General features: G+C 39.2%; 1 protein-coding gene across 2 annotated transcripts in view; it reads right to left on the reverse strand.

Annotated features, from left to right (window-relative positions):
• Window positions 1–24,253, reverse strand: part of LOC139387378 (suppression of tumorigenicity 18 protein-like) — a 65,159-nt gene that overhangs the window by 13,297 nt on the left and 27,609 nt on the right. The window contains exons 3-10 of one of the 2 annotated variants that reach the window (XM_071133519.1): window positions 14,946–15,064; window positions 12,199–12,250; window positions 11,333–11,363; window positions 10,715–10,908; window positions 3,232–4,068; window positions 2,095–2,229; window positions 279–369; window positions 95–187 (exon numbers count right to left, since the gene is read on the reverse strand). In XM_071133519.1, the coding sequence (XP_070989620.1) occupies window positions 95–187; window positions 279–369; window positions 2,095–2,229; window positions 3,232–4,068; window positions 10,715–10,908; window positions 11,333–11,363; window positions 12,199–12,250; window positions 14,946–15,064 (1,552 nt within the window). The remainder of the gene's footprint in view (window positions 1–94; window positions 188–278; window positions 370–2,094; window positions 2,230–3,231; window positions 4,069–10,714; window positions 10,909–11,332; window positions 11,364–12,198; window positions 12,251–14,945; window positions 15,065–24,253) is intronic. The other variant, XM_071133520.1, reaches the window with a different exon arrangement.

Below are 24,253 nucleotides of genomic sequence, written 5' to 3' on the forward strand. Positions count from 1 at the left end.
ACACGTCGATAATTGTCAACAGTCAAAATGACAATATTGCAAAATTACAGCTATAACACATATTATAACATACATTCTCCCCTCGTGATTTTACCTGGACAATCGTTCAGGTGCTTGTCTGCATTTGGGGCTCTCCTCTTGAGGTTTGGAGACTTTCACTGCAGCAGCAATGGGGCAGCCTGAGAGACTGGGGGAGGAGGAGTAGGAGGAGATCAAACCCATTGAACCTGTCTATGTACAGTATGTCATGTTTAATGGGTTAGTCCTGCAGGATGTACCTCCGGTGGGTGCTACGGTTGCTGTTTACATGGCCCCTTCCTGTGCACCCGGGAGTAGGACACTTGAGGACGTTTTCATGCATGGCCAGGACTGGAGACAGACAGGAGAGGGACAGTAGGTGAAACAGTAGGCTCAGTAGAAGGAGAGATTTACTATACAATCAGTGGTGACGAATATTCTGCGTCAGTGGTGACGAATATACTGCGTCAGTGGTGACGAATATACTGCGTCAGTGGTGACGAATATACTGCGTCAGTGGTGACGAATATACTGCGTCAGTGGTGACGAATATACTGCGTCAGTGGTGACGAATATACTGCGTCAGTGGTGACGAATATACTGCGTCAGTGGTGACGAATATACTGCGTCAGTGGTGACGAATATACTGCGTCAGTGGTGACGAATATACTGCGTCAGTGGTGACGAATATACTGCGTCAGTAGTGAGGAATATACTGCGTCAGTGGTGACGAATATACTGCGTCATTGGTGACGAATATACTGCTTCAGTAGTGAGGAATATACTGCGTCAGTGGTGACGAATATACTGCATCAGTAGTGAGGAATATACTATATCAGCAGTGACGAATATACTGCATCAGTGGTGACCGAGTTCATGGGGGGATCAAGAGTTAACACAATAACAGAGCCAAAATAATAATATTGGAAAATAATAATGTATCCAGAGTGATCAAGGTAAACTAAAGGCATACAGTCTGCTTGTTCATTTATATTCACACGTTCTTTGTACTGACATCAGAGAAAAACCAAGAGCACAGATCCTTAGAAAAGTCATACAATTATGGACACAAGCATGTCTAACTAACACTGTTCCCATTGTCAGTGCACTGTGTGTTGGTCGCATAATATAAATACCTTAGTAGCAATAAAAATAGAACAAAAAGCACTACGTCATCACGCACAGCCTTTTATCCACCATTTGATGGAAACATCTCTGGTGGGGAAATGCTCATGATTTCATGCAGATGTTTAAATATTCACATGAAAATCTGTGGCCAATTGGATGGAAACCTAGCTAGAGTTGGAGTTCTACTCGGTGTCCTTGGGAACTTTTCTCTTCTGTACATATTTTCCAATTAGTTTGCAGGAGTTGTCTATTTATTTTTGAACACAGCATTAGCAACCACTTTGATTTGCAAACATTGCTTCTGGTGTAAGAGCACATGCTTTCATATTGAAAAAAGTTAATTACTTTTTCTGTTCCTTTTGTAACATTACTGTTTAATGTTGGATGCTTGTTATGTTACATTGAAATGACTAAACCACAGCCAATAAAAAACCTTTACAATATTCAGAAATTACAAGAAAACTGTAGGTGACAACAAGTCTCACTTCATTATTCTATAAATGTAGAATGAATGCCCCTCACTCAGTTTCTGGAACCACTTGATAACTTTGAAGGTTTTATTTAAACATCAGTAAAAAAGCATCACTTGCTATTCTATACATACGTAGGATCTTAATTTCACCTATATTGTCAGAGAAAAATAATCCTGCAGCAACATGATGTGAACGTTTAGTCCATAATGTTGCTTGATCGGTGGTTAGGGCATTAGCTGGCCTAAAGTAGGCTACAGGGAAAGTACAATTCTGTTCATCTATAATGTATGTACATCACGAAGCTCATATCTCCATTTACAGCTGTGCAGGAAAGTTCTCAGCAACAAAAGAGTGATCAAATTAAGATCCTACACCTGTATGTACATGTAGATGTAAGTGAAGATACATTGGTGTTGTCCTGACTTTCAAGAATACCTGATGTACATACATGTATGTGTATGTCTGAGTGACTTACTCTCTGGGGGGACTCTGACTTTGTGGGGACAGCCAGACAGACTCCTGTGGTGGGGGTACAGACCCGTGACATGGCCAGTGCCGTCACAACCAGGGGTAGGACACCTTATATCCTTCTTATCTGGTCGTGGAGAGTCTGGGAGGAGGAAAATAACAGGAGCGCTTAGATTAATACAGACAATCACACATACATTCCATAACAGTCTTATGACACCTTCAAGAGTGTTGCAGTATCATTCTTAACATGCTTTGTAACCTTCATTACCCACACAAGCAAAGAGTGCAACAAAGGTAATAGCTTTTGGTAAAATTCTAATGAACTTCAGTTTGATTTTTCATTCAACTTGTAAAGAGTTGCTTGCATGAATGTTCCTCGAAACTATTTTAAGTGAGATTCTGAGAAATGCTAGAATGAATCTGTATGTACATAGAAACAAATAGATTCAAGTACAGTATCATGCAAAGAGCCAGACACTTTTCTCAAAATGCTTCTATATTAATCTGCCCTTTTAGATAAGGCTTCCAGTTCAACACGGGGCATTGACTTCTTAATGCCCATCCATCGAAAGATTACATTTGGGATTACACATTAGGCTGCAGTCATTTGAAGAATCAGTGGAAAACATGAGGGGTACTTTGGGCGGATTTAAGACTTATGGTCATGGTTAAATATCCAGTTGATTCCTATCAAAATCCAATATTCTGGGAAGTAGCAATTCCATCAGAAGATTTTGTTATTTTTTTTTATTTTAGTCTGGTTATTTATTACTTCAGTTGTTGCCAAAAATGTGTTTCGTACTTAAGAGGATTTCCCCCGCTGAATATGATTCTTTATTATTTTGACGTTTCGAAGCATCTCATCATTGAAATCACAAGTGGTCTAATTCATACTAGATAAACATGCATAATCATGCCTGCTGCATACTTATTTTATGCCCACTACTCTTCATTAGAATAAGTGCAATATCCACTGTATGTAGTTCTATTGTTCTCAAGTGGCCTTAATAGTACACATACAAAAACAAAGGATGGACTTAAAAGGGTCCTCACTGTCATTACGTTGATAAAAAGCTGTTATAAAATAAAACATCTAGAATCTTGAATTGAGATAAGATATTTTCAAATGAAGTATTTGTACCTTTGCATCCATGATAGCCCACCCTGGTGTCCACATCCAGTAGCCGTTGGTGCCTCCTCTCATTGGTCATCTGCTCCAGTAGGAACCTATCCATCTCCCTGTAGGCATTGTGGAGGACCTGCCTCTGCTCTGACTGCAATGCCATGGCCTGTTCCAGGAGACTCAGGTTCACCCTCCCTCTGTCCCAGTCTCTGTCTCCTCTGTCTCTGTCTCCTCTGTCTCTGTCTCCTCTGTCTCTGTCTCCTCTGTCCATCTCCAGGCTCAGGGGTCTCTCCATCTCCTGCAGGCCCAGGGCCCAGGCCTCCAGCCGAGGAGGCCTCTCCACCTCTGGCTCCCCCTCACTGTCCTCCTCACTGGGGGTTGATCGGTAGAGCCGCAGGGTCCCTGTCTGGAAGGGACCTGCTCTGCCCATGTTGTACCCACTAAGGACCGAGTCAGGATCGTGGTCTCTCATGTGTAGGTAGTCGTTTCTCCCCAATAGGTATCTTTCTCCGGGGGTGGCTTTGGAGGGGCTGCTGATAGAGCCGTTGGAGCCATTCACCCTTGCAGAATGAGACAGGGACAGAGGCTCCCACTCGGCTTCCCAGCTGTCTCTGTATGGGCTTTTACGTGGCGACGATCTGCAAGTCATACTCATCCTGTCCTGACTTTGGTCTTTTTCCTCTTCTTCTTGGTTTCGTTCCGCCACTTCTTTGTCCTCCAGAGTTTCCGAGGCTGCAGCCTCCTGATGGGGAAAGTCAGTCACCACTTCAGACCATCCAAAGGAATCATGGGGTTTTGTTATTTCGTTCTGGCAGCCATTTCTCTTGGGCTCGTTAAGTGTTTCTGAGTATCCATCTTAGAAACAAAGTAAAAGCAAATGAGAACAAAAACTATGTTGTGATGTTTTTTTCAAGCTTGAGTCAATTGTTCATATTAAGGCCATGCTTTTCAGAGAACATTTGGTTAGGCAGAGAGAGTAACAATCTTGTATGTCCTCACTTCAGCGTAGTCATAATGTTTTGTAGAGACATTCAACGTGAATTTTGTGACACTTTTTCCTATCTAGAAAACGCATGTCTTGTTGTTTGAAATGACTGTTAAGAGGATTGGCAAATACAATATGTAATGAAAATAGTAATAGTATGGACAGGACAGCAACTGCAAGATTTCCTGGCAATTCCTCAAGTACATCAGAGATAATACATGAGACACTTGTTTTGGCTAGTTGAACATGAAACCTAAAGATGAGGAACAAGATTGTCTTCCTCTTCTTTGAAATCTCTAATCAGAATACAACAACTTGATGTGGATTTAGACGGACCAGATAATGACAGAGATTTACATGGGTTGTGGCACTGAACATCAGTTTAAGGTAGTTGAGGTGTACGTCAAGCAGGGATTTGTGATTTTAAAGATATTAACTTGTCAATCACACACAACTCATTTAAGAACCCATATTCATATGTAAGCACAAGAACCAAGAAAGAGGAAAACATTTCATTATTACATTTTTTACAAACATCCTGATTTCCCTTGATTCTTTCTTTCTTTTTATTAATCTTTTTTCAATAGGTCATTATACTGAGTGCACCTGATAATTGATTTTTACATTGATTCTTTACTAAAAGCTTTTAAAATAAAGCTTTTCCGCTTTTTATCAGTGGACATTTTTATGGACATATCAAAATGTTAACTATATCCCAGGACTGCGTGTAATGGTCAAATATATTTGACATGACATTTGAATTTCTGGTTTCAAGCATTGTTCAGTTTAAGTGAAACAAACAGAAAAGCTAGGCTCTTAGATCTCCAAAATGTATGTTAAATGATTCTTAATATAGTGACACCCCTGATTATATTAATATTAAGTCATGGTCAATGATTAACAATGGAGCGCTATCATCTGGATTGATTCTCTAAAATATATTTTGATCCCCCAAATCATTGAAACTTATTTTCAGTGCTAAAGCTCTTTAGTGAGGCCATAAGAGTTTTTACTCTATAAATCATAAGTAGGCTGTACAGTACGGAGTAGATCTATCCTCTTAAGACGTCACAGAGCAAATTAAAAGTAAGAGGGGGGGGGGGGTCCAACAGGTTGATAGATCTGGAGATAATTTAGGATGCAATTTAGGATGCAATTATGTAGGCTATATAATCTAGTAAGTGGATTCCACTGAGGATGATAAAGGCATTACCAAACCGATACTACTAGTCATTATCAGGCCATAGTATACAACTTAATCCCCCAAAATAAAAGCTGCTAAATGCAGGAAGTGTATCGCTCTGACTTATCTGGCGAACCTGTTTTGAAGCATATGATTTTGGATTGTGTAAATGTAGGGATGTGATGTATATTCACTACCACAATACAAGGCAGGTGAAGACAGACCAGCAACAGAGGAAGTAGGTGAATGAAATAGACATGGTTAAACTCCTTTTTTGATGCAAAATATGAAGCTGGATTTTTTGGAGACATGCAATGACGTGGCTGATAATATTTTTGTTGCTAGAGACATTTCATTCTAAACAAAGGAATATGAATATCAGCCTGTTCAACAAAGATTAAAAGTCAGTTATGTTTAGTTACAATTAGCAGAGCAGACAGAAAATAACGTATTTTTGTACAGATGGATGACACACACATACAGTGCCTTGCGAAAGTATTCGGCCCCCTTGAACTTTGCGACCTTTTGCCACATTTCAGGCTTCAAACATAAAGATATAAAACTGTATTTTTTTGAGAAAAATCAACAACAAGTGGGACACAATCATGAAGTGGAACAACATTTATTGGATATTTCAAACTTTTTTAACAAATCAAAAACTGACAAATTGGGCGTGCAAAATTATTCAGCCCCCTTAAGTTAATACTTTGTAGCGCCACCTTTTGCTGCGATTACAGCTGTAAGTCGCTTGGGGTATGTCTCTATCAGTTTTGCACATCGAGAGACTGACATTTTTTCCCATTCCTCCTTGCAAAACAGCTCGAGCTCAGTGAGGTTGGATGGAGAGCATTTGTGAACAGCAGTTTTCAGTTCATTCCACAGATTCTCGATTGGATTCAGGTCTGGACTTTGACTTGGCCATTCTAACACCTGGATATGTTTATTTTTGAACCATTCCATTGTAGATTTTGCTTTATGTTTTGGATCATTGTCTTGTTGGAAGACAAATCTCCATCCCAGTCTCAGGTCTTTTGCAGACTCCATCAGGTTTTCTTCCAGAATGGTCCTGTATTTGGCTCCATCCATCTTCCCATCAATTTTAACCATCTTCCCTGTCCCTGCTGAAGAAAAGCAGGCCCAAACCATGATGCTGCCACCACCATGTTTAACAGTGGGGATGGTGTGTTCAGCTGTGTTGCTTTTACGCCAAACATAACGTTTTGCATTGTTGCCAAAAAGTTCAATTTTGGTTTCATCTGACCAGAGCACCTTCTTCCACATGTTTGGTGTGTCTCCCAGGTGGCTTGTGGCAAACTTTAAACAACACTTTTTATGGATATCTTTAAGAAATGGCTTTCTTCTTGCCACTCTTTCATAAGGCCAGATTTGTGCAATATACAACTGATTGTTGTCCTATGGACAGAGTCTCCCACCTCAGCTGTAGATCTCTGCAGTTCATCCAGAGTGATCATGGGCCTCTTGGCTGCATCTCTGATTAGTCTTCTCCTTGTATGAGCTGAAAGTTTAGAGGGACGGCCAGGTCTTGGTAGATTTGCAGTGGTCTGATACTCCTTCCATTTCAATATTATCGCTTGCACAGTGCTCCTTGGGATGTTTAAAGCTTGGGAAATATTTTTGTATCCAAATCCGGCTTTAAACTTCTTCACAACAGTATCTCGGATCTGCCTGGTGTGTTCCTTGTTCTTCATGATGCTCTCTGCGCTTTTAACGGACCTCTGAGACTATCACAGTGCAGGTGCATTTATATGGAGACTTGATTACACACAGGTGGATTGTATTTATCATCATTAGTCATTTAGGTCAACATTGGATCATTCAGAGATCCTCACTGAACTTCTGGAGAGAGTTTGCTGCACTAAAAGTAAAGGGGCTGAATAATTTTGCACGCCCAATTTTTCAGTTTTTGATTTGTTAAAAAAGTTTGATATATCCAATAAATGTCGTTCCACTTCATGATTGTGTCCCACTTGTTGTTGATTCTTCACAAAAAAATACAGTTTTATTTCTTTATGTTTGAAGCCTGAAATGTGGCAAAAGGTCGCAAAGTTCAAGGGGGCCGAATACTTTCGCAAGGCACAGTACAGTTGAAGTCAGAAGTTTATATGCACCTTAGCCAAATTCAATTTTTCATCATTCCTGACATTTAATCCTAGTATAAATTCCCTGTCTTAGTTCAGTTAGGATCACCACTTTATTTTAAGAATGTGAAATGTCAGAATAATAGTAGATACATCTTTCTATTTCAGCTTTTATTTCTTTCATCACATTCCCAGTGGGTCAGACGTTTACAAACACTCAATTAGTATTTGGTAGCATTGCCTTTAAGTTGTTGAACTTGGGTCAAACGTATCGGGTAGCCTTCCCTAAGGTTCCCACAATAAGTTAGGTAGGTGAATTTTGGCCCATTCCTCCTGACAGAGCTGGTGTAACTGAGTCCGGTTTTTAGGCCTCCTTGCTGGCAAACGCTTTTTCAGTTCTGCCCACAAATGTTCAATAGGATTGAGGTCAGGGCTTTGTGATGGCAACTCCAATACCTTGACTTTGTTGTCCTTAAGACATTTCTCCACAACTCTGGAAGTATTCTTGGGGCCATTGTCCATTTGGAAGACCCAAGCTTTAACTTCCTGACTGATGTCTTGAGATGTTGCTTCAATATATCCGCATCATTTTCCTACCCCATGATGCCATCTATTTTGTGAAGTGCACCAGTCCCTCCTGCAGCAAAGCACCCCCACAACATGATGCTGCCACCCCCATGCTTCACGGTTGGGATGGTGTTCTTCGGCTTGCAAGCCTCCTTCTTTTTCCTCCAAACATAACAATGGTCATTATGGCCAAACAGTTCTATTTTTCTTTCATCAGACCAGAGGACATTTCTCCAGAAAGTACGATCTTTGTCCCCATGTGCAGTTGCAAACCGTAGTCTGGCTTTTTTATGGTTGTTTTGGAGCAGTGGCTTCTTCCTTGCTGAGCGGCCTTTCAGGTTGTCGATATAGGACTCGTTTTACTGTGGATATAGATACTTTTGTACTTTTGTCCTTTGCTGTTGTTCCGAGAATGATTTGCACTTTTCGCACCAAAGCACGTTCATCTCTTGGAGACAGAACGCATCTCTTTCCTGAGCAGAATGATGGCTGTGTGGTCCATTGGTGTTTATACTTGCGTACTATTGTTTGTACAGATGAACGTGGTACCTTCAGGCGTTTGGAAATTGCTCCCAAAGATGAACCAGACTTGTGGAGGTTTACAATTTGTTTTCCGAGGTCTTGGCTGATTTATTTTGATTTTCCCATGATGTCAAGTAAAGAGGCACTGAGTTTGAAGGTAGGCCTTGAAATACATCCACAGGTACACCTCCAATTGACTCAAATTATGTAAATTAGCCTATCAGAAGCTTCTAAAGCCATGACATAATTTTCTGATATCATGTCTTTTTAAAGACTGTTTAAAAGGCACAGTCAACTTAGTGTATGTAAACTTCTGACCCACTGGAATTGTGATACAGTGAATTATAAGTGAAATAATCTGTATGTAAACAATTGTTGGAAAAATTACTTGTGTCATGCACAAAGTAGATGTCCTAACCGACCTGCAAAAACTATAGTTTGTTTTTTTTGTGGAGTGGTTGAAAAACGAGTTTTAATGACTCCAACCTAAGTGTATGTAAACTTCCGACTTCAACTGTACACACACAGTGAGAAGTGCAGTGGAAAAGAGACCGCATGGGAGAGAAAAACATGGATCCCTCCTGTGGTTTGTGTATTGGAACAGGTGAACAGTTTGTACTCCAGAATAGCCATTACAGGCGCTCTGCAGTGTGGTTGGAGCTTGGCTGGAGTTGAACCCAGTGCGGCTCGACCAAATTAGCGGCTTATTTTTCCCTCTTGTTTTAAAATGCAGATATGAACAGTATCCCGCTGTTACATTCTTATTGCTTTTTCTATCCACTTTAACTGTCATAGACATTTCACATAAAATATCCCCAGACCTGATTGTGACAAAAATATATTTACAAATGTATGTAGGCTTATGTTAATCACACAATGTTCAGTCATTGCTTTGTGTTGCCTGCCTTTTGATACATGTTCACTGTATTGTATAGGGCTTGCTGTTTGCAGGTGCCTTCTTTTGATAAAAAAGAGAAACTTTTCTGGATTAAAAGGTTATAATACAGTACAAGTAGGTAGTGGTGACTGAATACAGACACATAAAAGCTCTGCTTGAAACACAAACAGACCATGAGAGGGAGGTATATGAACAAAGGAAGATATCAAAGGGGAAAAAACAGATAGCGAAGCTAGTGCAGAAAGGGTTATGATAATTGTAATGTTATATGAACCCCAGAAACAAATACATTCCATTTCCAATTAATCTGCACAATTCATTGAGCTACTCTCTTGGTCCATTTAACTACCCACATGTGTACTATAATGAGCTGTAGACATTATGCCTAATTATGTATATTTGGACTGTGTTAAGAGGGCCTAACAAAAGCTTTCGAAGGGGACAATTACGTTTGTTGCTTAGTTACATCGTTAAAACTATACCAAATAAGTGCAGATTATAGTGGGTGAGAATGCACATGTAAACCATGGGTATTGTTGCCAAAATGCTCAAAATTCAATTCATTTGGAAATAGAAATGTTTTGCTTGGGGGGGGCTCAATGAAATAAACAAACATTTCCTTATGTCATTGTTGAGTACACACCTTGGTCTTAGTATCTTTCGACAAATAATCACAAATGTATTCTATTGTATCAGTGACATTGGTTTTATAAGAAGATGGTTAAGCAATAGCATACTTCAGAAGGGAACCTGGTTATGTTTAAGATGCAACATTAGCTTGTGTTAATAATCAATAAATCGTGTGCATATTCTAAACTCAACTCACTTTACTAAACAAACATCAACAGAGGACATTCTAACCAGAATGGCCTAAAGCAAACATGATCATTATTCAATTCTCTGTGTTTTCAACCCATTTTTGAATGGCTTTTCAGAAAAACCAAACACAGACAAAAAGAAAGGAGGAGTCAGAAATCTGGCCTCATCAAAAATAGGGGAAAAAGCCATGCCAAAAATATCATGGCAGATAAGCTGTCAAAAGTAGGACTGAGGACGTGAGACAGACACAACTAATGTGAACCCAGCAGTCTCGTCTTTCACTTCCAATACACAATGACTATGGGGTCTGGCTGATGGCGAGCAGACATGCAATAGAGAGGGAGGGAAATATGAATGCAACAGATGGGGTTTTAAAATTCAGCGTCAATTGTTCATCAAAACAGACAAACAACAGGACATCTGTCTACCTGCTGGAGTGTCAATGTTCCTCAGCTCTTCTTTGTCCTGTGGCGGTGCCAGGTCCTCGTTCTCCTCCTCACAGCACGCCTCACTGGGGCTGTAGTGGCGGGGCCTCATCAGGAGAGACTTTCTCTTGTTGACGGGGGCGCCCTGCACCCCTTCCTGGGCAAGCCTCTTCCTAGCAGCCATAGACCCATATGTGCTGTTGTGGGGGGGATGAATGAATAAAAAGAGCAACGGGGTCAACAAAAGGCCATAGCCGTTACTTTGAACTGAAAGTGAACGTAAAATGTAACATTGTCAGTTTATTCCCCAACTGTATTTCAGGATTCAGAAAGTAAAATCAAGTGTTTTTTTGTAACTTGATTGAAAAGGTAAACATAAGGTTGAAGAAACTGTATATGGTCGAGATGATTAATACAAATGAAGTACCTAGAAGCGCAGTGAAGAGCTACAGGGCCAAATTCAATTATAACCGGTATTATCAAGATAAGAGAATGGCCAGCATACCACATCTACTAACAAAGGATGCCTATTTCATTCTGTATGCAAGGGCATAGAAACCTGGGGTGAATTAGAGGATACCTGTAAGTGTTTATTTTCACAAAGAGGTCGTGAACCCTTACCTTGGAGCCTGGGTGATGCAGTCAGCTGGAACTGTAAACAGAAACAGAAGTACGTCAGGTAAATAGTAATGTTTACATTTCCACTGTGGGCCGACTACACTCATGGTAGTGGGGTGTTCCCCTAGTATGATTTTGGATTGTACTCTATCAAATGTTCTATGAAAAGATTACTTTTACAGCTACTTATCAAAATAGATTTTTTGCAACCTTTTATAATGAACTATTTTACTTCAACAAAAGCCTTCTGATATGATTAAAATCATCGTCAAGGTACCCTTTATATAGATTCTTTTTTTTTTTTTTTAAATATCCACAACCCCAATCTGCTCTCCTCTTTCTGAGATCTGCTGTAGCTCATCCTCCTGACAGCTTTGACAACATCATCTGAAAAGGCAAATCGATTTTCCCTGAGGGCCATGCACCACAGATGCAAATCTCATTCTCATTCAAGTCCACCGTATTCCCATGAAGCACAACCCCATAATAAAGCTTCCATGAATTTCCCAGACATAGTAATGGCTCTGGTGCCACCAGCCAGACCTTAGAGGCTTGGAACACTAGCATAATGGCATCCCCCTGTCTAGGGGTTTTCAATCACACTATATATATTCACTCCTTAACGAATTTGAGCCACAGTTCCAATTTGATGAAGTAATTCCCCATCTGAATAAAATAATGGCAATGCAGTGCTCTTCAAATTGGTAAGATCATTTGTAAAACTGACAGTTGTAAATTTGGATTGTTGAACTGATTCCTCCCTAGACCCCATAGATGTATAAGTGGAATGTGCGTGAATTGCTGAAGTGCTTAGTTACTGCTATTGATGTGCTTGCTTGAACATGGTAAGAGTTGTCAACGCTGCTCACCTTTACCACCGTTGCGTGTTTGGAGTGTGTTTTCCTCTCCTTCTGAATCCATCTGTTGATAAAGAACACACAATGTATTCTTTAGCATGTAACACTCATTTCTAACAAAATGCAGATTCTGTTGACAACTGGGACTGGAATAATGATGTTAACATTTGCTTAGCAGATGCTGTATCCATCCAATTTGAGGGTTCTTGACGTTAGTGGTTGAAGTTTATTTGAAGTAACTTTGAACCTTCCTATCAACATTACCCTATATTTCCCAGAACATTTATGTATTTACGTGTTGATTATCTGTGGCATTTAATGGGTATAGTCATGAAAACACATGTAAAAGCAAAACACCAACTGAAGGTGAAGTTAATAAAACAAAATAAACTTTGAGATGGAAAAAACATCATAATGCAAAATAATGACATTAAAGTGCAGGTGGTGGTACAGACAGACAGCAGTGTGTTTAGACCAAAATAGTTGTTCAAATCCATCCACTCTCCCTCGTCACCATCTCATGTGGATCCCAAATAAAACCTATTAAAGGTAATTATTCTGGGCTGATGGCAGTGTATAGTGGTCACAGGCCAGTGAAATTTGTGAGTCACAGGATAGATACGCTGTTACTTTTCCTGGTAATGGGAAACATGACTTCTCTCTCTGGTTTGCTGTTGTGATTGAAGGCACTGACCTGCCATACATTTATAATAGGGGAGCAGGTGTGGCAGTGATGGACCTTAATTTACTTTAATAAACCTTTTATGTGCCACACTCTTCAATGCCACGCCGGGCCCTCGGAGGACCTGCTCATAATAGGTTCATTACTTTTGATTACTAGGGCCCTATTGAGACAAACAACTACCCAAACACTATAGATTACATTCTGTAAAAACTAATTTACCTCATTAGTTCATTACAATTTTTCCATCATCGTATGAACAGACAAACAAACAGACAAGAGATACTCACTCATTTTGTATACATTTTTTTATTAAACAAGATTTGTATAGATAGTGTATGTGTTACAATGTCTACAATAATACAAATTAATTTCAATTTCAAATTCAGATAGTGTAATTTCACAGATTGACTAATATTTTCACATTAGGCACTTCTGTGTTACTGAGAGGCAACACTCACATTATGCAAATCTACTTGTTTTAAACACTTTTTAAATATTTCATAACATAACCTCTGATTTAATGCCTTATTAATGCTCTGTACATGAACCATTTAAATGCCTCTATTTTACAAGTAAAGCCAGAATATCATGTATTTTGAAAATACTTATTTGAATATATTGAAAATACTATATTGAATATAATAATGCTTCTATCTTCGTAAGATACCTGATGAACTTGGTTTTGACCCTGAGGAGTATACACTTGACTGATATTTTGTCAGTTCATGATTTTTCAACTGCTCTCAATATGTTAGTTAGAACGTTCAATTACATATTGTATTCTTTCAAAGGCCTGTATCTAGTCTTTCTAGGGAGTTTTTCCTAGCCACCGTGCTTCTACATCTGCATTGCTTGCTGTTTGGGGTTCTAGGCTGGGTTTCTATACAGCACTTTGTGACATCAGCTGATGTAAGAAGGGCTTTATAAATAAATGTGTTTGATTGTCATCTCTGAGGGGAGATGGAGAAACAGCTCAAACTTTTTGTGTTCAGTTATTATATGTTCTGCTTTGTGAGCAGCACAGAGGTTCTGAGAGGGTATAGAGCATGTGCTTTTGACACCCATTCGACAAAAGCTATTGTTGGACCTTCACAAACTCAAAGCTGTACCTAATTCTGCAGAGGATGAATCAGAAGTAATGGAGCAACGTGGAAATCTCCTATGGACGTTTCAGAGTAAGAGAAGTAGACATGGAGAGAACACATGATGTTCAATGAATATATTTACACAGGCAGAACAAATACTGTAGATACAGTACATGCTATTCAAATAAGGCTTTGTTTGTGTTAAATATTTACTACACTCTCAGGTGGGGATTTGTTTGTGTTATATATTCCTGACAATGCACAAAACTATAACACATACACCTGATAGATCTTTGGTGGTCATTGGTACAAAATGTTTTCCCATTTCTTTATGGTTGACATTATGGTCATACTATTTTATCAAAGGCTGTCTGGACATTGTCATGGTTTCAGCCAGCCATTTTGGACTTAGGAACGGCTTTCAAAAGTAGAACACTGGGGCTACGATTACACAGGCAGCCCAATTCTGATATTTTTTTCCACTAATTGGTCATTTGACCAATCACATCAGATCTTTTTCATAGCTGATCTGATTGGTTAAAAGACCAATTAGTGAAAAAAAGATCAGAATTGGGCTGCTTGTCTAAATGCAGCCTGGGAGGCACGGTCACATTCAACGTACAGTAGGCTAAAATACAAGTGCTGTGCTATAAAAATAAAGCAGCAGACTCAACATACTGCATTGGTAAAACAATATCTGTGTCACATATTTTGCGGGGGTCAAAAGAGCATTGACACGACACTGCTAAACATGCTGCTTATCCAGAACATCATGGCTACCACTTCCATTAGCCATACAAATACATGACTATATCCGTTCACAGATAAAGTGAATTGGTAAAATATACTCCTCCCCCCCAGGACAATGAACTTGGCTATATTTCAACCTTATTGTAGAGGGCATCAACTAGCTCCATGCTCTTTCATCCAAATGTATAGTATCCAAACCCATCACTGGAAAATATATCATCAAATTATATTAGGCCTACCTTTATTTGCAGTTTTTTTGGAAATATATACGACGTGCTGCAAGGTCCACGCAGTCCACCTTGGTCGATTTGTGCACAATTCTTGACTTTTTTCAGGATGTGAGCATGAAATTCATTCTCTGTAACAAAAAAATAACAAAATAAATATACCTTTAATAAAAATAGATATAGGCCTACAAATCAAATGTGGAGTGGAAAGAATCTAACTTTTTACTGATTCTCAATTTCCAAGTTTTCCATCTAAATTGTAGTATACTGTAGGTTGGTTAAATAATTAATCATATTGATAATATTGTTCTCAATGCTAAAGGTGCTGGTGGTGATAGACATTGTTGGTGAACGTGCAGTCAGTCAGAGATCGTGACGGGCAGGAAACAAGATAATACCTCACATGGTTGAATAAGGACCAAGATGCAAATTGATTGCTTGACAGAGATCAAATTGCTCACAGTCTCATTAACACAAAACATCCAAGAGGGAAAACAAGGACAAACACAATGAGTACATTAAGCCTCTTCACTTCACAGATCTTATTACAGGAATTATTTATTTCTGTTAGCTTTGGGAAAAAAAGGAAAAAGAAAAAAACATCTTAATTACAGCACTCAGAGCATTTCCCCTCTGCAAACCAAAAGGGGGGGACTCGGAATCATTAGCATAAGAAAAAGAAAAAAGAGACTCACTACTATTTAAGGAAGGCCGGTGGGTTTGTCATCTGCTGAATCATTTTCCTGACCCCCAACACAAATAGACAAATAACGTCTTGCTCTCTGAGGACTATTTGCCCATGTATGGGGCAGATTTCTCTGGGGATACTGAGCAGAGTTGCCTAATGCCTGATGCGCAGGGTTTCTATGTGATTCTCTATGTGTTAATCTGGCTGCTTTGCATGCTGTCCTTGGGACCAGCCCATTCCCCACCCTATTCCATCTGCTACCTTTCCCACCACAGAGGATAGGAGAGAATGGGCTGTGATGGACTGAGACTGGGAGAGGAGAGGGCTTCCCAGTCCAACAGTCATGAATAACCATGGCCTCACACACCGTTTGGAGAGGGGTTGAATGGGGACTGCTTATACGTTGGATCTGTTACTTTGGATCCAACTGTGGTTTTCCCTGCTCTAATACAAAATATAAATGCAATCAAGCATATTATTGTTCATAATTATTGTTCCTCATAGCCATACAAACTACAAGTGGCTAAATATACAAGTATGAGGTTATTTGTGTTATTGGAAATAAGGTTAGCCATTGACAAGGTCATGCAGTTTTGTATATTGCTGATACTGAAGCTACATTCTACTGTTTAAAACAACTACTACTACAGGTGTAGGAGTGTAGTGTATTCGTGTAGTGCAAACGTGTAGCGTATTCACGATTTAAAAAGGCTTCTAAAGACTTGATTTGCCCTAACAAAAAATGGACCAACCCCTACAGAAATGTCCATTAATTATAATCCACACAAAAATTCACATTTCCTGTTGCTGCAGGATTATTTTCCTGCTGTGAGAAACTGGTCAAATTAAGATCCTACATCTGTGCAACTATGACAACTAATACTGTGGCTAATTCCTAAGCCAAACGGTACTTGTATGTCACCATCAATACAAGTGGTGCTGTTACAATTTTTACCCACCCAACAACTACTGTAAAGCTACTGTTCCAACTAATAGTGATATTCATTAGTATAATAATAATCATCATTAACCTTGTCATTCAAATGTCCCCTTGTTCCCAGCTTATCCCTGCACTTGGGACACCCTTGTGTAATTAACAGACACTATAGTGATAAAGTAAAACCGAGTCAATGGTACTAGTGGTACTTAATTTAGAAAACAATAAAACCTTACAGTTGGGTAAGTAAAAGTGCGAAGACCATAAACATGAATTACTTTGCTTACATTTCCTTTAGATTGGGGCAGATGCAAGATGATAGCTAGGCAAATGAGAATAACACCAAATAAGGTTTTAAAATGTCAGCTCCCGCATACTCCCCCAACCAACTATGATTAGATTACACTTTTAACATAATTACTGTCTAAAGCTGTGTGGAAACAATGCATGTAGACAGAAGGGCTCTATCTGAACTGATACCATCCATTCTCTTCTCACTGAGCCTTTTCTCTTAACCTTTCTTCAGCAGTATCATTTTGAATTATGGGGATGGGTAGATGCTCTATGCAAGGTCACTGTCTGTTCGGTACCCGCTCCCTCCCCTCCCCACCTCCTGTTTTTGTTTTCCTCTTCCAGAGGCAGACTATACGAACGAAGGGTTAAAACTGGAATGAATTTAATTATGGAATGAATGGAATTATAATGCGCCTGCAGCAAGTTTTCCTCCTTATTTATTAAAGCAGCTGATGGGCCAGGTTTGATGAGCCACTTCTGGCATAATTGAGTCATCACACAAAGAGGGTTCCTCGCATTCAGAGAGGTTTTATCAGCAGCAAACAGACCTGATTACTGGCAATTACACTCTGATCTAGAGGAAGGAGAAAAAGGAGGGTAAATGTGCGGGGTAACTTCTGTGTTTATAGTTTACCCCGGGAATAATTTCCAGATTAATTTGACATGCTAAGTGTTTTCTGTTTCTGCATAATAAAGTGCAAACAGCAAACGATAGATAGTACAATTTACTTTCATATTTCCTTGTAATGAATGTCTAAGTCTATACGGTAAACTGATCATATTTTTATATGTCCACCGTGCTTAGAATCAGCAATATGTAGTGTTAAAAAAAGAAAAGTGCTTTACAATAACGCTGCTTGTGTGCAGACAGCGATTCCTTGTCAGTGGAGAGCCAAACTGAGATGGTATATGATGATAAGGAACACAACCGATTTCACCACCTTTCATTGAAATGCTAATTCATTCAAAGTGTAAGAGACTATTTTGATAAACAAGTTTTTGAAATCATTATTTTAATTTGCGGTGCTGCGACCAAGCAGCCATCAGATGCCCTCTGTTTAAAAAGCTAGCAGCTGGACATTAGAATAATAGCTAAGAAACGTTTTAGGAGGGGGAGGGTGAACGCGAGGAAGGGGGGGGGGGGGGCTCTGATTTTCCTATTCATATCAAAGCCAGCGCTTAAAATGATGGTGATTCTTTTTTTATACAAGTGCATTTTATAAACTCTTGAAAATAATAATAGGGTAATGTTCCTATAAAAGTAATATATTTAATATTGCTTAAATATAAACAAATGGGTCCAAAGATTTTCAGTTATTGGTGTCTTTCTTATGATGCAGAATTAATAAAGATATGATTGAACTAATAGTTTGACCTCTCAAGCAACACCTCTGTGAGCTCCAATTGTACTGAACATAGTCTTAAGGGTTATACAAGTTTAAAGTGTCATACAGAGTAGTTTGCTCTTTGTAACACTCCAAACTCATCCCATCAAAAATCTCACAGTATACCTCTTCCAATGAAAGATTGAATATTCAGTACCATGAGAAGATGATAGAATGGTGCTAAATACAGTAGAACCAACTGTGGACAGTGACAGCAAATAGGCTAGAGAGACTAACACAAGCTAAGCCAGGTAAGGTATAGAGGTAACCATACCGGACTTGCCCAATTCCACGCTATTTCTGTACTGATAATATAAGTTCAAAGACAGAGTGAGAAGGAGAGAAAACGTATGAACAATCGCCAAAGTGTAGAACACCAATCCATTCACATAAATACAGTAAAAGGGAAACAGAATATCTTCTGATCAGTGGGCACTTTTTACACACCAAAATCCTCATAGAGGGGCGCTTCCGGACTTCCAGAAACAACTGTGATTTCAGACATAACCATCTCCAATGCAGCCATCCTGGCCGCCAAGCAAAGTGTTTGTCTCATGCCAAATGAGTACTTTTATACGGGGCTCTACAAACTGGCTTCTGTCTTATCACTTCCCCAAGACTGAGAAGCTTCAATAAAGAGAACGAGGCTCCACAGAATTCTTAACAGACAATTAGGAGCCTGGCTGGCCAGCCACTATCGCTTCAATGATTTGTTATGATGGCATAACTACAGGGGAAACTTGTTATTGGAGCCAGTTAGCAAAGCACCCCATAAAAGAGTCAGACGGTGACACCTGCGCTGAGGTGATTTAAAAATCTTGTAATCGCTTTCCAAAGTCATCCCAAAGCCTTCCCTTCTAAATTGAGTTAATCTGGACCAGGTCCACACAGTCACAGTGGCACAAAGTCCAGATTGGTTCTTCTTGTTCAGCCATCAGAGAGACATTTGTTTCACTAAATTTGGGGCACTTTTATAGTTATATTATTCTATGAAAGATGGCTTTTTAGATGAATTGCAATTAATTATCAAATATCAATCTCAATCAGAACAGAAATGTTGAATATTCAAAAACAGCATATTGCTTTGTTTTATGGAATGGTTTGCTACCATGCTATCTATAACTACCGAGACTAATAATAACCCAAAGGAAATTAAACCTGTATCACAGGATTGCAGCTTCTACACAATCAATTAACACCTACAGTGCCCTCAGAAAGTATTCATACCCCTTAACTTATTACACATTTTGTTGCGTTACCGCCTGAATTCAAAATTGATTACATTTGTTTCTCTCTCATCCAGATTCAAACAATACCCCATAATGAAAAAGTGAAAACATGTTAATTGAAATGTTTGCTAATTTATTGAAAACACAGAAATATTGCATTTACATTAGTATTCACACCCCTGAGTCAAAACATGTTAGAATCACCTTTGACAGCGATTACAGATGTAAGTCTGTAAGAGTCTTTGCACACCTGGATTGTACAATATTTGCATTTAAAAAAAATATTTATATATATATTCTTCAAGCTCTGTCAGATTTTCAAGCTGATTTAAGTCAAAACTGTGACAAGACAACTCATGAGCATTCGATGTCGTCTTGGTAAGAAATTTGGCCTTATGTTTTAGGTTATAGTTTTGCTGAAAGGTAAATTTGTCTCCCAAGACTGAACCAGGTTTTCCTCTAGGATTTTGCTTGTGCTTAGCTCTATTCCGTTTTTTTTAATAAATAAAATAAAAAATTATAGTCCTTGCCAATGACAGGCATACCCATAACATGATGCAGCCACCACAATGCTTGAAAATGTGTTGACCCAAACATAAAGCTTTGTACTCAGGACATAAAGTACATTTATTTGCAATTTTTTTTGCAGTTTTACTTTAGTGCCTTATTGCAAACAGGATGCATGCTTTGGAATGTATGTATTTTTAAATTGAACCTTTATTTAACTAGGCAAGTCAGTTAAGAACAAATTATTATTTACAATGGTGCGGTAGGATAGCCTTGTGGTTAGAGCGTTCGACTAGTAACCAAAAGGCTGCAAGTTCAAATCCCCGAGCTGACAAGGTACAAATTGTACAAAGGTTAACCCACTTTTCCTAGGCCAAAAATAAGAATTTGTTCTTTACTGACTTGCCTTGTTAAATAAATAGAAAATGACAGCCTACCGTCAACAGAACGACAGATTTTTACCTTGTCAGCTCGGGGATTCAATCCAGCAACCTTTTGGTTACTGGCCCAATGCTCTAACCACTAGGCTAATATTTTTTATTCTGAACAGGCTTCCTTCTTTTCACTCTGTAATTTAGGTTAGTATTGTGGAGTAACTACAAAGTTGGTCCATCCTCAGTTATCTCCTATCACAGCCCTTAAACTCTGTAACTGTTTTAAAGTCACCATTGGCCTCATGGTGAAATCCCTGAGCAGTTTCCTTCCTCTCCAGCAACTGAGTTAGGAAGGACGCCTGTAGGTTTGTAATAACTGGGTGTATTGATACACCATCTAAGGTGTAATTAATAACCTCAGCATTTATTTATTTATTTTATTTCACCTTTATTTAACCAGGTAGGCAAGTTGAGAACAAGTTCTCATTTACAATTGCGACCTGGCCAAGATAAAGCAAAGCAGTTTGACACATACAACGACACAGAGTTACACATGGAGTAAAACAAACATACAGTCAATAATATAGTATAAACAAGTCTATATACGATGTGAGCAAATGAGGTGAGATAAGGGAGGTAAAGGCAAAAAAAGGCCATGGTGGCAAAGTAAATACAATATAGCAAGTAAAACACTGGAATGGTAGATTTGCAATGGAAGAATGTGCAAAGTAGAAATAAAAATAATGGGGTGCAAAGGAGCAAAATAAATAAAATACAGTAGGGAAAGAGGTAGTTGTTTGGGCTAAATTATAGGTGGGCTATGTACAGGTGCAGTAATCTGTGAGCTGCTATGCTCAAAGGGATATTAAATGTCTGCTTTTTTATTTGTACCCATCTACCAATCGGTGCCCTTCTTCACGAGGCTTTGGAAAACCTCCCTGGTCTTTGTGGATGAATCTGTGTTTGAAATTGACTGCTCAATTGAGGGACCTTACAGATAATTGTGGGGTACAGAGATGATCTAGTCATTATAACTTATGTGACTTGTTATGCACATGTTTACACCTACATTTATTTAGGCTAGCTACAACAAGGTGGTTGAATACTTATTGACTCAAGACATTTCAGCTTTCATTTTTATTTAATTTGTAAAAATGTCCAAAAACAGAGTTCACTTTGAAATTATGGGAAAAAAGTCAAGGGGTGTGAATACTGTATGCTACGTTAGTTTGCATCTTTCAAATCGTTATTGAACATTAGTTTTTCAAAACACTAACAAGGACTAATTCATTGACAGGTGTTTGGGAGAAAAGAAGTTCCAGCCCGGGTGTCTGTCATCACTACAGAGTAATCCTGGCCATTGTTTCTTTCCAAGGAGACCCTTTTCATGTAGGAGGAGGGTTGCCTGAATGCTACCAGGTGGTCGGCAATTTGGAGAAACGTAGTAACCGTTCGAGCTAATCCCGTGCCACAAAAGGCAGGTCTCCCATGCCCAGAGGCCTCCGGGTGGGAAAAGTTTACCTAGAAAAAACACACACAGTACACACACAGACACACACAGTGTGTCTGAAAGGAGCCAGGCAGCGCTGAAGCATTGATTCCTAATCAGATTGCACTGAAGTGAACAGCTCGCATGGCAGCTGTAGTTTTCCCAGGGTTAATTACCTTTCACTGCTCTCTAAACAAGTCAGCTGTTCCTGTCATTAAACAACTCCACTCCATCTCTGCTCCTCTGTCCTGTCCTCCAAACACACACACTAAGTGTGCACGTGCACGCAAACACGCGCACGCACATACAAACACACAAACTATTCCCGTCTTCTCATCCTCCACAGCCACACACATCCCAAACATTTACAGTACATGGAGCTCATAGAGAGCAAACTGGGAAAAAGGGAAATGTATCCAATAACCACTTGGTCACTTTACTAATTAAGAGGTGGAGTCAACGGCTGTTAAAATAGAGGCCATTATCCTTTACTTTCAGCCACAAACATTTATTTCTGCTTATGCAGATGGGACGCTGAATTCCCAATACTATCCACTCGCCCTGTCAAAGGAGGATAATACCAATCTGTCAAGGTCTCATGTCGTTATCTGGCTCCCAATCTTACTAATTGAGTATATAAAAGGATGTAAATTATCCAAATAAACACACACACACACACACACAGGTGGACAGGCGCTTGCACATGAGCGTGCACACGCACACAGAAAGAGTTCAGCTGTGCTGTCATAAATTCTGAAAAATCTCCCAGCTCTCTGAGCTCCATGGCTCAGGACGTTGGGGGAGTTTTAAGTGATTTCACTGTGTGGCAAAATCCCCTGGCCACCTGGATTACAAACTCTAGTCCTTTAACTCATGCCAGTATAAATCCGTGTTAACTGGGATTTACCTCTGGCATATGAATTCTCAGTCTGCGTAAGCTTTGTTTGGAATGAGTTGTACATAAGTATTTTATGCCTTATAGAGAGAGATGCCTGATGGTGAATTTCATATTTTGTTGAAAAAAGGCAAGAAAATTGTTATAAAAGTGTTGTAATTTACTTATTCTAAATGGGGAAAGTAAATAAAATAGTTTTCATTGACCATGTTATGAACATTATTCCAAACCAGGAAAAAGAGTGAAATAATACAAACCTCTGTGCAGTTAAATGCCTGAAACCATGGCAATGTAGGTTGTAGTCCTACATGTGTCAAAAAGTTAGTAATGTGTACTCTTAGCCAGGCTATTGCTAACATTGATCATGCTTAATATCATGGTGGTTATCGAAGTGACCGTGATATATTTAACACACATGGCAGGAGCAGCCCTAGAGGATCTGAATTAAGTATTATGCAAAATCTATACAATCTCCTCTAACACACACACTCTTCTGGGATAGCCGAGTTAAACCCTGACTATAGTATTTTGTACTTAAAGGTTAGCAGGACTGTTTTGTGAGTTTGAACCGAGCTTGCCAGATCAGCAGATGGTCTGTGATTATAATTATATGCATCAATAAAATGTAAATTTGAATTAACTCTAGGGTTTAATAAAAAATATGGACTTTAACCCACGCTGCAGTCTGCCGGTCGTGCATGATATTTTGATACAATATAAATTATGTAGGATACATATATATGTAAAACAACCAGCTAAAAACCAGTTGAGAGTACCTGCAAGCATAGGACAAGTACAAGGCAGTAACAGGTCTAAATGTCATATTCAGGAGTATGGTTATACATACAAAAAAACATCTACATATTGAATTCTCACGCGCAATAACAAAATGTCTAAGCCAGAAATGAATTTAAGTCAGAAAAAAAACTACTATGGACACGAATTGAATGCACGAACCAGAGATGTCAATATGAAACTACCATCCTGTGATGGAAAATAGAAGCTAAGGCACAACTTGTAGTAAAAAGTAACTTAAAAAACATACATTGATAATATTTTCTGAGTAGAGCTGTAAGTAGAGCTGGAAAAAGACAAATCTACAGTACTTCCATAGGGAAGACATCAGACGTAAGTTCAGGGGGAAAAGAATAGAGAGGGTTGCTAGCGAGTAAAGTTACAGTTAGGAAGCAAGCAAGAGGAAACAGCTGGGTCTTGTCCTCTGTCACATTAGCCAACATGTCTGGAAGTGACAGTCTCCTTAGGCACTGCGCTAACCTTTCATGAATCTATTTATCTGTCGAGAGCACTATTTACTCTGAGACTGAAAGCTCTGCATTCACTAAACAGGCACAGATACACTCACTCACTCACTCGCACTCTCATACGTAGACACGGAGACACAGAGACATTAACATTTCCGACAGGGCAGAATTGTTAGCCTGACTTACCATGCCCCTGTTAGCCTTTGTTTTGCCTTTCATGGAGGTGATGGTGTAGAAGGAAATCGAGGTGGGGTGGGTGG

The sequence above is a fragment of the Oncorhynchus clarkii genome, chromosome 28, assembly GCF_045791955.1.
Source record: "Oncorhynchus clarkii lewisi isolate Uvic-CL-2024 chromosome 28, UVic_Ocla_1.0, whole genome shotgun sequence".
Taxonomy (NCBI): domain Eukaryota; kingdom Metazoa; phylum Chordata; class Actinopteri; order Salmoniformes; family Salmonidae; genus Oncorhynchus; species Oncorhynchus clarkii.